General features: G+C 37.6%; 1 protein-coding gene across 1 annotated transcript in view; it reads right to left on the bottom strand.

Annotated features, from left to right (window-relative positions):
- Window positions 1–290: 290 nt before the first annotated feature.
- Pds5a (PDS5 cohesin associated factor A) overlaps window positions 291–15,022 on the bottom strand; it is a 90,971-nt gene continuing 76,239 nt past the window's right edge. Inside the window, exons 24-32 of the mRNA XM_055623911.1 lie at window positions 14,465–14,588; window positions 14,009–14,213; window positions 13,477–13,591; window positions 9,888–10,020; window positions 9,094–9,213; window positions 6,349–6,411; window positions 5,599–5,744; window positions 4,708–4,816; window positions 291–647 (exon numbers count right to left, since the gene is read on the bottom strand). Coding sequence (XP_055479886.1) covers window positions 291–647; window positions 4,708–4,816; window positions 5,599–5,744; window positions 6,349–6,411; window positions 9,094–9,213; window positions 9,888–10,020; window positions 13,477–13,591; window positions 14,009–14,213; window positions 14,465–14,588 — 1,372 coding nt within the window. The remainder of the gene's footprint in view (window positions 648–4,707; window positions 4,817–5,598; window positions 5,745–6,348; window positions 6,412–9,093; window positions 9,214–9,887; window positions 10,021–13,476; window positions 13,592–14,008; window positions 14,214–14,464; window positions 14,589–15,022) is intronic.

Below are 15,022 nucleotides of genomic sequence, written 5' to 3' on the forward strand. Positions count from 1 at the left end.
AACAAGTTTAATTCCCATGCCACTTCTGTTTTTTTGAGACAAGGTCATGCCCACATTGGTTTCAAACTGATGAGCCCCTTCTGAGTCCAAGGGCTAGGATTACAGGTGTGCACCATCATACTCAGTCAAGTTTTATACATTTATTTTGCCAATACACATAGTGAAAATGTTTTCTATGTCCTATGAAATGGGTAACCTGGGGAAGAATGCTCTTTCAGAGCAAGAATCTATCCCACTTTGAATACTTTGGTATTACCAACACTGTACAAGGTGGGGATGAATGGGGTACATTACCTTTGTAAGTCAATCTGTCTCTCTGCTGGTGCTGCCTTTTTGGCTCCATCTTGTAGCTTGGGTGCTTTGGCATTACCTGCTTCCAGACCCCCAGGACTCTCCTGGCTGCCTGCAGCTCTCTTCCTTCCCTTGCTAATGGGTTTATTTAGATCATCATTTTTGGTTGCATTGCCCTGAGATTCAGATTTGGGGCGACGTCCTCTCCTGGGTTTGGAAGGGGCAGGAGGTCCTGACTCATCTACTTTTTCATCTGTTTTTTGCTGGATATTCTCAGCACCAGCTGCCGTTACAATTCTTTTCTTTCCTCGGTCACTGCTGATGTTGCCTTGGGTAGGCTGATCAGAATTAATTTCCTAAAAGAGTATAAAAACAAATTTGTACACATAAATTCCTTAAATGTCTGAGCATACTAGAAAAAGATTATGAATTAAAACAAACTGATATAATTTTGTGTTTGTATGTGTAGAGCCTTATTTGTGTGTGTGTAGAGCCTTAAGTGTAATAGGTATCCTCTTCAATTCTCAACCTTATTCCAGGTCTCTTCCTGGACCTGGAGCCTGTGATTTTCTGATCAGTTGGTAGGTAGCAAATCCCAGTAGTCCTACTGTCTTTCCCCTTGACCCCCTGGCTGGGGTTACAGATGTACATGCAACCACACCTATATGAGCGCCTGGGTATTGCTCAGGTTTTTTGTTGTGCAGCAAATGCTTTTTACCACTGATTCATCTTTCTAGCTCCTAGAAAGCACTTTAAACATGTTACTACATTTTACTTGTCTGTTGTGTGTGCAGACTTCAATCCTATGGCACTTGTCTCAGGTCAGAGAACCACTTACAGGAGTCAATTCTGTCACTGACCATGTGGGACCTAGGGATTGAACTCAGATTATCAGGCTAAATGGCAAACATCTTTATGAATGGAACCATGTCCACAGACCCCTTGAAAGCATTTTGAAGAAGTTAGAATGCCAGGGTTTCTGACTGCTCCCAGAAGACAAGGACTGTGCCTGGAGCCTACCACCAAGGTTAAGGGCTCCATCACAGAAGAGGAGGGAGAAATAATGTATGTACTGAAGGGTGGGGAGAAGTGCTTTCAACTCTTGAACTCACTGCAATTCTGAGTTACTGCACATGATCAAGTGAACAAGATGTGGGAAGATTCCAAAGAGCAGCACTAATTTGACTGAGAAGGTTACAAACACACAAAAAAGCTCCAACTCCATGAAAGCCCACATCCTTTCTTCTCTCCTCCTCTGGCAGCCACACACACACACATACACACCTTAAAGAAAATCTACTTGGTTATCCCATCATATCTGATAGTTCCTTTTTTACTACGAGCATTCTGTAAATGTATCACTTTTTATGGAAGGGACATTTTTATAATTCAACGTAGCTTTATTATGTTGCCTCTGGGTAATAATTTTTGTTCTAATTTCCTTAGTTTCTGACCCCATTCACTGAAGTTTTTTTCCCCTTTAATGTGAAATCAATCATTAGCCCACTTTTGCTATTAAAAAAAACCCCCAAAACATTAATTCATGTAAAATGTTACAAGTAATAAGATCCCATTTCATCAGGTTTAATGGGCTTTGGAAGAAGCAATGATAGGCAGAAAGAAATTGGCCTTCTCATAGATGGTACTAAAGAAGCAAATTATGATTTTAATTGTTATAATTCTAATCAATTAAAAGAAAAGAGAAGCTTGGCTTGACACACACTATAATCCCTGTATGTGAGAGGTTGGGGTAGGGAATGATTGTTAGTTTGAGGTCAGTACTGGTTGGTTACAAAACAAGTACCAGATAAGCCTGAATTACATACATAAAGCAAAACAAATGAACCAACAAACAAATAAAATCAACAACCAACAAACAAAACACCAAATAGAAGAAAATGACTATGCCAAAAAAAAAAAAGCCAAAAAACCCCCACAAACCCAAACTTTTCTACAATTTTCATTGTTCCCAGAAAAATAATTCCAGAATGAATGGGGACATATTAGAAGTCTTCATGCTTATGGCAACATCCAGAAATCACTGTTACACCCTATGCTTTATTTCAAGTCTTCTTTTGAAAGTATCGGTAATCCAAAGTGCTGGCCTAAAGTAGTACACATGAACTGCAACCCAGCAACGCCTAACAGATTAGAACAGGATAAATCTGCCAGGTCATTTTGAAGAAACAATGTGTCAGTCACACAGCCACTGTTTGTTGACTGGCTCAGGGCCTTGTCCAGGGCCAAGCCCTCTATTACTGAGATAAGCCCCAAACCAACCAAAATGTAGGTGCATGTGTGTGAACCTAACATTAGGGAGGCTGATGCACAAAGATTTCAAGTTTGAAGTCAACCTGAGCTATAAAGCAAATTGCCCATAAGGTCACACTCACTTATGAGAATTATGTACATATATATATGCAAGTGTAAGGAAAAGCAAGTAAAAAGCTAAATGTGGAGGGAGGCAGTTCTGATAAGGTCCCTCATCTGAATCCATGCAACTTGGTTCTTTGAATACATCCTGTATTCATTCTTTATATTACAGTGCACCCAACAGAACAAATAAAAATAGCAAATACACTGATTTATAAATATACATATCTGAGTTGGGTGTGGTGGCACATACCTATAATCCTAGCATTTGAGAGAGTGAAGCGAGAAGATGGCCTTGATTTCAAGGGTTTAAATAATAAGTACCAGGGCAGTTGGGACTATGGATTAAGACCCTGTCTCAAAAAGAAAAACAAAACAAAACAAAACAAACAAAAAAAACCTTCACCAAAACAAATAACAAAACAGTAACAAATACACACTTTATATATCAAATTTCCTGGAAAAACTGGTTAGCAAGAAATACTCCCTTTACATCTCTAATTACAGAAATATAGTAAGCCTAGAGGTATGAAGGTCAAACCTGAGGAAAACCTGAGATTTACAGTATCAATTTAAAAATACCTGATTGAAGCCAGGGGAGGTGGCACACTGTAATCCAAACACTCAGAGAAAGAGGCAGGCGGATCTCTGGGGGTTCAAGGCCAGTCTGGTCTACAAAGTGAGCCCAGGAGAGACAAGGCTACACAGAGAAACCCTGTCTCAAGAAAAGAAAACAAACAAAACAAAAAACCACCCCCCTACCCCTTCAAAAAAAACCTAACTGAAGCTGTTACATTTTTTTGAAAATTCAACCCTGTCATATCAATCTTAAGAACATTCTTTCGAAGTGTAAAAAGTTGAATGAAGGGTTCAGTCTGCTATTTCAATTCAACCAGAGTAAAGTTTTGACCTTTCAGAAATTAGAATTTACATGTTCAACTTGCCTAGGGTTGTAGCACAGGTATAGGTAGAGGACAGTGACTACAAGCCCATGAATGCACTACATCTAATTATTCTAAGCATATGCAACTCAATGTCTGTAGCAGTATATGTACATTAAGTTTCTTTATGCCCAACCTAAATTGTGTACAGGATACCATAATAAGCAAATGTATTGGTTTCTACATTGCAAGAATTTTGGCAGTGAGATGTTTTCTGTCTAGATTCTGTTTTAAGACATTCTTACTTACATGAACTAATAATTTCATTAAACTAGTGAGTGGCAGAGCCAGAATTAAAGCCAGATCTGACATGTCTGCTCAAAAACTGGTAAGAAAATGGGAGGGGGCTCGACGTGTTTGCTTAGTGCTTAAGAGCACTTATTACTCTTGCAGATGAACTGTGTTCAGACCTAGAACCCACACTGTAGCTTACAACCACCTGAAATTCCAGTTCCAGAGAATACAATACCCTCTTCTGACCTCTGTGGGCACTTGGCACACTGACATATACAAAGCAAAATAGCCATACACATAAAACAAGATTAAGTCTTTAAACAAGAAAGAAAGCTGGGAGGTAGGAATTACTGTTCTTGCACAGGACTCAACTTCATTCCCAGAACCCACATGACAGCTCACAACTTTAAATTCAAGCCCCTATGAATTTATCTCCATTTCCTGGCTTCCACAGTCACTACCACACACATATACTCAATAAATAAGTCCACCTTCTCCACAGAGGAAGACTAGGGAGATAACTCAGCACATAAATGTGCTTGCTGGGAATGGGCCCAGTCCCCAGAAAATATGCATGACAAGCCATATTTAATGGCAAGCATTTGTAACAGTGGATTGGGACATGGAGATAGGTGAACAGGATAGAGCTCAGAGGCCAGCCAGCCTGGAGTAAGCTGAGCAGCACAAATAAAAAGAGACTTTGCCTTAACAAGGTAGAAGTTGAGAAATGATTCTTGAATGTTACCCTCTGTCATGTAGAAAACTGAACTTGTAGCCTCTAAAAGATCAGCTGGTACTTAATTGCTCAGCCATCTTTCTAGTGCCAGCCTCAATCCCCAGGCACTACAAACAAATGAATAACAATTACCTTATTCTTTACAGTATCAATATTCTTTACAGGTGTGACAGAAATTATTCTCACAGGATTTTCCTCATTTTCACTAACTCCAGTTTCGGATGCCTCTGAACTCTGTTCCCTAGTGGAAAAACAGACAAATAAACAAACAAATAAACAAACAAAAATAAAATCAAGGTCTTTTCATTTCATCTACTTTATTACACATTTCTATTCAATATTAACAGTGTAAGAACTAAATCACTGCCTAAAACCAGCTGACAATAAAAAACAAAAACAAAACAAAAAAAAAAAAAAAAAAAAACCTCAAGAAACGGCTCTAAGCATTTTCTTCTCGGGAAAGGAGAACCCAAAGTGAAAATAGTCAATCTTATTTATTCATTGACTATATTGGCTATGAATCCACTTGCCTGGGAGGTATTAAGTCCCTATTTGTTTAAACCATAGCTGTTCTAAAATTTACTTTATATTTTTGGGGTGTACTATGTTATGTAGTATTTTGGTTTGTAATTCCAGTACTCCAGAGGCTGAGACAAGAGGTTTGCTACAAGTTTATAGCACACAGCCTGACTATCTAACAAGAAGACACTGTGTCAAAAAGCACTCTTTAAGCCAGATGTGGGGATACACACCTTTAATCCCAGCATCTGGAAAGCAGATGCAGAGGCAGGTAAGTCTGAGGCCAACCTAGCCTACCTATCAAATTCCAGACTAGAAAGTACATGGTGAGACCCTGTCTAATTATTTAAAAAAAAAAAAAAAAAAAATTCCTAAAACACATGAGTATTATTTTATGCCACTTCTACAGAAGCCCATTGTATGATTCAATGCCTTGGAAGTAAGTTAAAATGTAAGCCAAGCAGTGAGCCAGAGAACAAAATGTATTCAGAGAAAATAAATTGCCTTGAACGACTGCCGGCCGAAGGACTCAGCTCTGAATTGGCGTTAATACTGCTTCCAGTCTCGGTGCCGGTGCTTCTAACATAAGGCTTTCTTCCTGTAGCTGATAAAGGCTTGTTTACTGTACCTAGTACTCCAGTAGGCTTTGGCTGCAAAAAAACAACACACATGTTAGTTCACACTGTAGGGAAAGGAATACATAAAAATTTAAAAACAGCTATAATGTATGCTTTAGCTGTTAAGGCAAGGGTTGCCATTCTCTTGGAATGTTAATAGAAAAGATAATTCTAAAAACTTGTTTGGCTCTTTTAATAAAAGCAAAAGCGTATGAATTACCTTCAGTTAATAATGAGGCAGTATGTATTATGTGCTTTTTTAAATCTCATTTCTTACAACAACACTACCTCTAAAATACATGGGAAGTAATGATGCATTTAGCTTTGAAGTAGCATAATCTACATCACCTTATTTTTATGAAATATAATTTACCTATCACATTAGTGCTTTGAATTATTTGCCTTTATTATCTATTGTTCTATTACTTAGGAAAATATGCTCTGATTTTTTTTTATAAATTGGAGCTTTTCATCACTGCTAGAAATATGTGGCAATGATTCTGAACAGTGGTTAATTGCAGAAAAATATCTGAGAACTCAGATGCTATACAAACTCATAAGTCTTCCCTATAAATCTGGAGGCTTATAGCAGAAATAATACAAATTAAACAAAAATCTGAAGCGAAAAGTTTAATACCTTTCCTGTTAATAGAAGTACTCTTGTCTCTTCTGAAATATAGCTTTTGTCATTACAGAAGTCCTATTAAAAACAAAAACAAAAAGAACAACACTATTGTTGCTTAGTAATGGAACACTATTAACATCTAAATAACATTTCCAGGCTCTACCTCGAAACAGCAACTATAATTGTGTTAATACGTACTTATTGTATGTGACTTGGGCTAATGCAGAAGGTGTATTTTCCCACTTCTGCACCAGAGAACTGCACATAGTAGACAAGAACTTTCCATGACAATCTTTCAGCATCTTAATTTTTTAGTTTGCTCGTTTTGAGACAGGGTCTTTTTACATTGCCCTGGCTGTCCTAGAACTGACTTTGTAGCCAAGGCTGGCCTCAAATTCATTGAGATCCTGCTGCCCCAGCCTTCAGAGTAATGAGAATAAAGGTGTGGGATACCAAAGCCAGCAACAAATATTTTGTTTTCATATGTATGAGTGTTTTGCTTGCATTTGCATTAAGTGTACCGTGTGTATGGAGTGACTGTGAAAATTACTTCAGCAAGTTAAACTTCATTCCTAGTTTTTCCATACTGTTCAAAGTATTATGCTGGTAAAGTAGACAATACTTATTTGTTGGCATCTTAAATTTTTATTTTTAAGACAGTCTCATGTAAGAGTAGCCATTGGGTCTCTGATCCTCTTGCTACACCACACCAGGCGTATCCTAGGCACTTATATTCATTAAAGAACTCCATACTCTTCAATTATATTGGAAAAAAGAGTACCTGGCATCTTAACTAAAAATATTTTGATCTGGGTAGAGTCATACATGGTTATATTTCCAGTACTGGGAGGTGGAAGAAAGAGGATCTCAAGTATGAGGCTAGCCTGCACTATAATGACCTTGTGTAAAAAGCAGGTTATTTACTTTATATAACTGTAAGACCTGTGTTCAAATCATGTATAAAAACTCACCATGTAGCTCAATAACCAATTGGTTTCCCATAGTAAGGGGAACAGGGACTATCTCTGACAGGAACTCAATGGCAGGCTCTTTGACCTCCCCACCCCCCAAGGGAGGAGCAGTCCTGCTAGGCCACAGAGGAGGATTTTGCAGCCAGCCCTGAAGATACCTGATAAAACAGGGCCAGACGAAAGGGGAGGAGGTCCTCCCCAATCCGTGGACTTGGAAAGGGGCAGGGAGAAGCTGAGGGATGGAGGGAGGGTGGGATTGGGAGGGAATAAGGGAGCGAGATACAGCTGGGATACAGAGTTAATAAAATGTAACTAATAATAATAAACAATAAAAAAAACCTCACCATGATACTATAAATGTAACAGTAGTGATACTAATTAGTTAATAAGTTAATTCAACTGTCAACACTGATATTTTCCTGAATTATGTCTGTATCTAAGTTTTTTGGGGGTGGAGAAAAAGAACCTGGTGGACCTGGAGCTAGGCATGTAGACGAGGCTAGTGGTGGACTCACAAGAAGACTACCTGACTCCCAGTGCTGGGATTAAAGTTGTGTGCCACTATGACCGTGATGATTCTCTTTATTAAATATTCTGTAATTAAAAAATTAAGTACAATAGTGTCACTAAATCAACAAATATCTGTAGCAATACAGAGGCCGAAGCAGGATGCTCACTTGCCATCAGGAGTACGAGAGCTTGGGCAATTAGCAAGACCTAATCCAGGAATAAAAACAGGTGGGCGGTAGGGGTGCAGAGAACTCTCTGATTCTATTTAAAAACACATTTAACGCACACTGCACACTTGCATGAAAATGGCCTTATACAACACGGTGTAATTTAAAAATACATTTTTCTTTTAGAAAATGTACCCGCACATAGTTGTATGATAGATCTTCACACAGGGCTTAAATGCATATTTCTGTGCTTGGTTCCCTGCACACCAAGGGTCTTGTGCTATTTATTTAGCCTCAGTTCCTTAGTGTAAGTTAGGACTATAAGTGTTTGCTACCATGCCCACCTCAGCTGTGCCATTTCTTAAAAAAAAAAAAAAAAAAAAAAGCCTTAAAGGTAGCTAAAATAAATTCTAAAAATTCCAGATACCAAAATTTTCTTACTTTGCTTATCAAGAAATATTACAACCTCAACATACTTACAAGAACTTGGTGTTCTAATATTTGACATTACCAGAGTAAAAGCATTATATAAGAAGAGAGAAGAGAGAAAGTGGCATTTAAAAACAGAAAAGCTGGCAGGCAAGATGGCTCAGTGGGTGAGGTTGCTTGTTAGAGGTCTTCAATCTGAGTCTGAGTCCTAAAACCCGCACAGTGGAAGAAAAAGAGTATTGACTCAAGTTGCTCATTAACACTTTATTTTATATTTAGATGTACTTGTCCTGCCTCAGACTTCTGTGTGCTGTCATTCCAACAGTGCACATCTTGCCTGACAACACTGTTCAGTCTGTACAAATCTCTTCAGCTGGGAACAGAGTTTACTGCAGAGCTTCTTGCCTAGCATGGACAAGGTCCTAGGTGTAATTCCCAGAACACACACACACCTAGTATTTTAATAAAAAAATAATTTAAAGTTTCTTCTTGTGCCCAGAATGAACATCAGAGCAATAACAGAGAGCCTACCTAGAAAAGAATGACAATCTTTCATTCATCAATAAGTTTAGAAGCTTTTTTTTAAACCCTGACCTTAACTATCTAATATTTGCCACTGAATTTGATGATTGAAATTTATATCCATTAGTGTGCTAGAAAAACAAAGTGAGGAAAATTACCTTTTCAGGCTGTGTAAAGAATTTCATTGGGAGGACTGGGTCCTTTGGTGAGTCTGCATTGCACAAAGCACTCTTACTATTGATAACACACAGAGCCACGTCACAAACTGTATAAAGTTTCTAGAGAGTAAGAAAAAACAAAACATAACAAAAAACAGAACAATTAGATATCTTCCACAGTTGCATAATAAGTACAGTTCTATCAGATGTATAAATTCAAGTTGAAAAAAACATGTGGCCACTTGTTCCTTGAACAAGTTTCTGCTCAGTATTCTTTAGACTCCCTATAAAGACGTCGAACCAGAGTGTATCCGTTTTCTCTCTCTAGAAGGAGGTTTCTTCTACAAGACTGCTGTAGGTTTTATCAGTTTGTATTTTTCCAGTCTAAGCATTAATATCTTTTTAGATAGTTAGAAGTTTCCCCCCAAAAAACCAAAACAAAACAAAACAAATTTTGTGATTATAGGCATTAAAAATAAAGTCCAAATCTGGGCTGGAGAGAAGGTTCAGGAATTAACAGCATTCGTTGCTCCCATAAATAACATGAGTTTGGTTACCAACAACTACATGATAACTCACAACCAACCCTAACTCCAGTTCCAGGGGACCTGGTCTTTCTTCTGATCTCCATGGGCACCAGGCACACTGGTACACATTCATACATGTAAACCACTCATACACACTGAAATAATTTGAAGCAACTATAAATATATTTTAATAAACTAATTATCAAGAAAAAGAAGAGTCAGTTGGTGTAAACTCCTGTAACAACCATCACCTAGCACTCATCTTACCTCATTTGTTTTGGATTCATCTGGAGATTGGGCATCTCTGGTCAGCTTGATGTTCTCTGCCATCTTTTTCATAAATGCATGGCTGTTGTTTTCATTCTTGGTCATTAACACTTCAAGCATAAACCACAGGCACCTATGTGGAAAATATATTAAAGAGAATAAATTTTTATATTTTGCTTAATAGATTAAGCAGTTACTTAAAAGTTTGTCAGTAGAAAAAAATAGTATATAATTTTACTAATGTTACCAATTCAAGTGGATTTTTTTTGAGACAGGATTTCCTGCAACCCAAGCTTGCCTCCAACTCACTATGTAGCTTAGATAGCTTTGAACACATCTTCTCTCTCTCTATTTTATGACTGCTGAGTGTTGGGATTATAAGTATAAGCACCATGTCTGGCTCAAAAGAAAAATTAAGTTACAAAAACATTTAAAATAAAACAGCTTACTCTGAGATTGTCTGACAGTTTCACAAGGTACATAAAGAAAATAGAGGTTCTCAGTAAACATTTAGACTGTGATGTGTTTCAAACCACAGTGGAGAAGAACATATCAACATACTGCATACCACTGGCACTGTGCAAGCTATGCAGAAGGTCTGTTACTGGTATGTAACTTGTGATGAGATGTGTCAACTTTCATGTATTATGAGAATGTTATGTGTGATAACCAGCCATGTAGCAAAGTGGTCCCTTATAAAACCATACTTGCAACTGGTCAGTAGTGGCACACATCTTTAATCCCAGCACACGGGAGGCAGAGGCAGGTGGAATTCTGTGAGTTCAAGGCCACCTGGAGTACAAAGTGAGTCCAGGATAGCCACAGGTACACAGAGAAACCGTGTGTGTGTGTGTGTGTGTGTGTGTGTGTGTGTGTGTGTGTGTGAGAGAGAGAGAGAGAGAGAGAGACATCTAATAAAGCCCTAACCATTTTTGTTTTTTAGTATTAGAAGTTGAATCAAGGGCCTCACGCGCATTGGTCAAGCGTTCTGTTACTGAGCTATGCTACCCCCCTCAACTCCCTCTATTCTTTTTGAATTTTTTTTTTCATTTGAGAAACAAAAGGGTCCAGATATGCCTTGAACTTGTGATCTTCCTGTTTCAGTCTCAAGAAGCTGCTCGCATCATAGGCCTGTAGCTACAACCCGCCAAAGCTATTTTTTCTTTTCTTTTCACATAGGCTTCATTTCCAGTATTTCACATCTAGAAGCACTGTCACTGCAGCAGTGTTCACAAGTAACAGGTTAGTGTTTAAAGGGAACACCGAACAATATAAAGGGAACACCGAACAGTATAAAGCAACTCTTCTAATTTCTAAAAGTTTGATACCATTTAAGTAGCCAAAGTGATGAGACAGCGAAATGTTGAGTTCATTTTTGCAATAAAACTTACTGATTTGGTATAGAAAACTGTAATATTTTAAATGCAAACAAATGGTACTAATTTAAGAATGCAAAACAAAAACAGCAATGCAGGTTTGGAGAAATGGCCCAGTGGTTACGAGCAATGGCTGTTCTTCCTAAGGATCCAGGTTCCATTCCCAGCTTCCACATCAGCTCACAACCATGTAGTTCCAGGGAACCCAGGACCCTCTTTTAACATCCACAAGCACTAGGAACACACATGGTAAACAAATATACAGGTAGGCAAAACACTCAAACATACAAAAATAAGTAAACACACATGCATGCACGCCAATCAAGTATGTATTGCTTCAAAGTATCTTAGAGTTCCATATGTACAATTCTCAGCCTCCTTTAATCCATTCATCCTATAATATATGAAACTGTATTTTATAAATAATACTTCAATCAAGTGTTTTGCAATTATGTATAGACTTGCCTCAGAGCACTTCATATAAGGCACAAAGTTCTTGAGGTTTTTTTTCTTTTGTTTTTAAATTTGAGTTTTTATTTATATCTACTTAGAAATGAAAAGTTGAATAAGGAACACATTTTTAGTTAATTTATTTTTTATTGATTACAGTTTATTCACTTTGTATCCCAGCTATGCCTCCTCCCTCATCCCCTCCCAATCCCATCCTCTCTTCCATGCCCCTCCCCAAATCCATTGATAAGGGAGGTCCTCCTCCCCTTCCATCTGTCTCTAGCCTATCAGGTCTCATCAGGATTGGCTGCACTGTCTTTCTTGGTGGCCTGGTAAGGCTGCTCCTCCCCCAGGGGGAGGTGATCAAAGAACCAGCTACTAAGTTTATGTCAGAGACAGTCCCTATTCCCATTTTCTAGGGAACCCACTTGGATACTGAGCTGCCATGGGCTACATCTGTGCAGGGGTTCTAGGTTATCTTGATGCATGGTCCTTGTTTGGAGTATCAGTCTCAGAAAAGACCCCTTTGCCCAAATTTTTTGGTTCTGTTGCTCTCCTTGTGGAGCTCCTATCCCCTCCATGGCTTTCATCTCCCCTTTCTTTCATAAGATTCCCTGCACTTTGCCCAAAGTTTGGCTATGAGTTTCAGCCTCTGCTTTGATACCTTGCTGGGTAGAGTCTTTCAGAGGACCTCTGTGGTAGGCTCCTGTCCTGTTCCCTGTTTTCTCCTCCTTACTATGTCCTCCCCATTTGTCTTTCTGAGTGAGGACTGATCATCTTACCAAGGGTCCTCCTTCTTGCTTAGCTTCTTTAGGTGTACAGATTTTAGTATGTTTATCCTATATTATATTTCTAATATCCACTTATAAGTGAAGTGAGTATATACCATGTGTTTCTTTCTGCTTCTGAGATACCTCACTCAAGATGATCTTTTCTAGTTTCCACCATTTGCCAGCAAATTTCATTCTTTTTAAGATTATCCTCTCTTCAACTCCTCCTAAGTACTTAGTACTCCTTGTTCTCTTTCAAATTTATTGCCTCTTTTTGGAGATAATTATGTTTTTTATCGTGAATGTAAAAAGATTACTTGTTCTACCCCCTTAGATTTTTGAGTTAGGGTCTCAAGTCATCCAGCCTAGCTTGAATCTGCTAAGGAAGTGAAGACTTCCTGGAACTTCTGACCCTTCTGTCTCTACTTTCAAGTGGTAGGATCACAGGTCTATGCTACCATGCTTGGTTTATGTGGGGATGGGCTCTATCAAAGCTTCATGCATACTAGGCAATATATTCTACCAACTGAGCCATAACCACAGTCCTAAGATACTTTTAAGGAAAGTTGTGGGTCTATGTGTGTATGCATGGACATGTGTGTGTGGACACATGCTGTTAGGAACTACCACAATCCAAGAAAAATGTTATAGAAATAAGTTAAAAAATTCCTAGGCCATGAGGAGATATTTTCATCACATACACTTATAAGTTACCAAACTGAAGACCATTGTAATATAAAGCAAATAACATAATATAAAACCCAAATAAATTATTAATCTATTTCAAGACAGAAAGTTAAGTATCTAGAAATAGAAATCAAATAAAAGGGTAGGAAAGGGATGGTTAAGTGGGAATAGTCCTGAAAAAATTTTTTTAAACTTACAACAATAGTAAATTAGGAAAATTCAGAATTATAATAAAAATTCCAATGAGAATAATAACTAAAAAAAAATTATGAACACAATTTGTAGAACTCCTGATACACGACTTACTCTTTAATATCACGAAGTTGATCAACATCTTGTGATCTTGTAAAATCAGGATCATGGGCCAGCAGGTGAATCATGTATGGAACCACATACTCAGGCAGCAATGATAATAATTTCTCTAAAATGAAAACATCATGGTTAGCAAGAATAGCTTTTATAAATGCCATCTGCGTTTGAGTTCTAATCATTTGCTTCTATTTTCCTCTCAGTTATTTACAAACAGAAGGGAACATGTGTTCAGATGACACTGTAATGCTTTTACTTCTATCCTAAAAGAAATCAAATCCAAAGGACAAACAAATTATACAGCAGATGACTGGAAAAGTTAGAAAAAAGTATAAACTCTAACATCTGAGCAATGTGTGCAAATTAAACCACATTGATGATTGCATAAGAATTAAGCTAAATAAATATGACTTCAATACAAGATTTCAGTTTCTACACATACTGCAACTATAATGATAGCACTCTATAAAATTAACACTTTTAGTACAAACTATGGTGAAAACATGGTTCCCTTCTCTGACATACATACCAGTAGCTATAGGGTTCTGTTTAATGTATTCCCTTCGTATGCTGATGTTCTTTAGTAAACACTGGCGTGCATGTGCTCTTCTTTCTTTCACAGGGTCTTTGGCACACAAAGCAAAGATTGCCATATACTCCAACGGGAGCAGTAATTTCACAAGTGCTTTATGAAGCTTCTGAGCAAATATCTGCCTGACTTGGTAGCACTCATCCTATATCAGTAGAAAAACAAAGATACACAAGATGGGTAAACATTTACACACACACACATACACATACACACACACAAGCACTTTAAAAGTATTTTGTCTTTGTTAAAAAATTAAAATGATTGGTTATATTGAAGCAATGGACATAACAATCTCTTCTGTGTATATATCCATACAGCAAATGCATCTGTATTCAAAGAAAAGTACATGCATTCAAATTGAAGACAAAAATTTGAAGTAAGTTTTCCACTTACATTAATAACAAGCGCACAGAGCTGAAACTGTTCTGGGGTAATAATTTCATGGTAACAAGGTTCCTGAGCAAGCTTCATTATGGCACTACCAGCAGCTAATCGCAAGCGAGACATATCAGATTTACTATAAATAAACAAAAAGAAATAAACATTTCCTATAACCATTATTAATTGCTTTTTTGAGTGAGATTGGTAGTAGGTTACTAAATGTGCAAATAAAGGCAGTTACTTTGTGTTTATAAACTCAACCCAGGAGAAAAAGGCTCAAGTTACTGTGGCTTCTAGCCATGCTCTACTTCCAACTTTTCACCCAACCAAGTGATTCTTCTTATTTTACCTATCAAACTACTTGGAGTGCTAAGAAAAGCCAGTTTCATTACAATCTGTATCCCTTATGTAAAGAATACATATTCATTGTGAAACTTGATTTAAACAAACCAATCATTATTTTAAATTCACTTGCTACATCACATATATTTATACATATAATTAAGATTCTACATTAATTCCACACATAAATGGAAGTGAAACAATTATAAAGGATGAACCAAATACAGG

The sequence above is a fragment of the Psammomys obesus genome, unplaced genomic scaffold (assembly GCF_907164565.1).
Source record: "Psammomys obesus unplaced genomic scaffold, mPsaObe1.curated_primary_1811, whole genome shotgun sequence".
In the NCBI taxonomy this organism is placed as follows: Eukaryota; Metazoa; Chordata; class Mammalia; order Rodentia; family Muridae; genus Psammomys; species Psammomys obesus.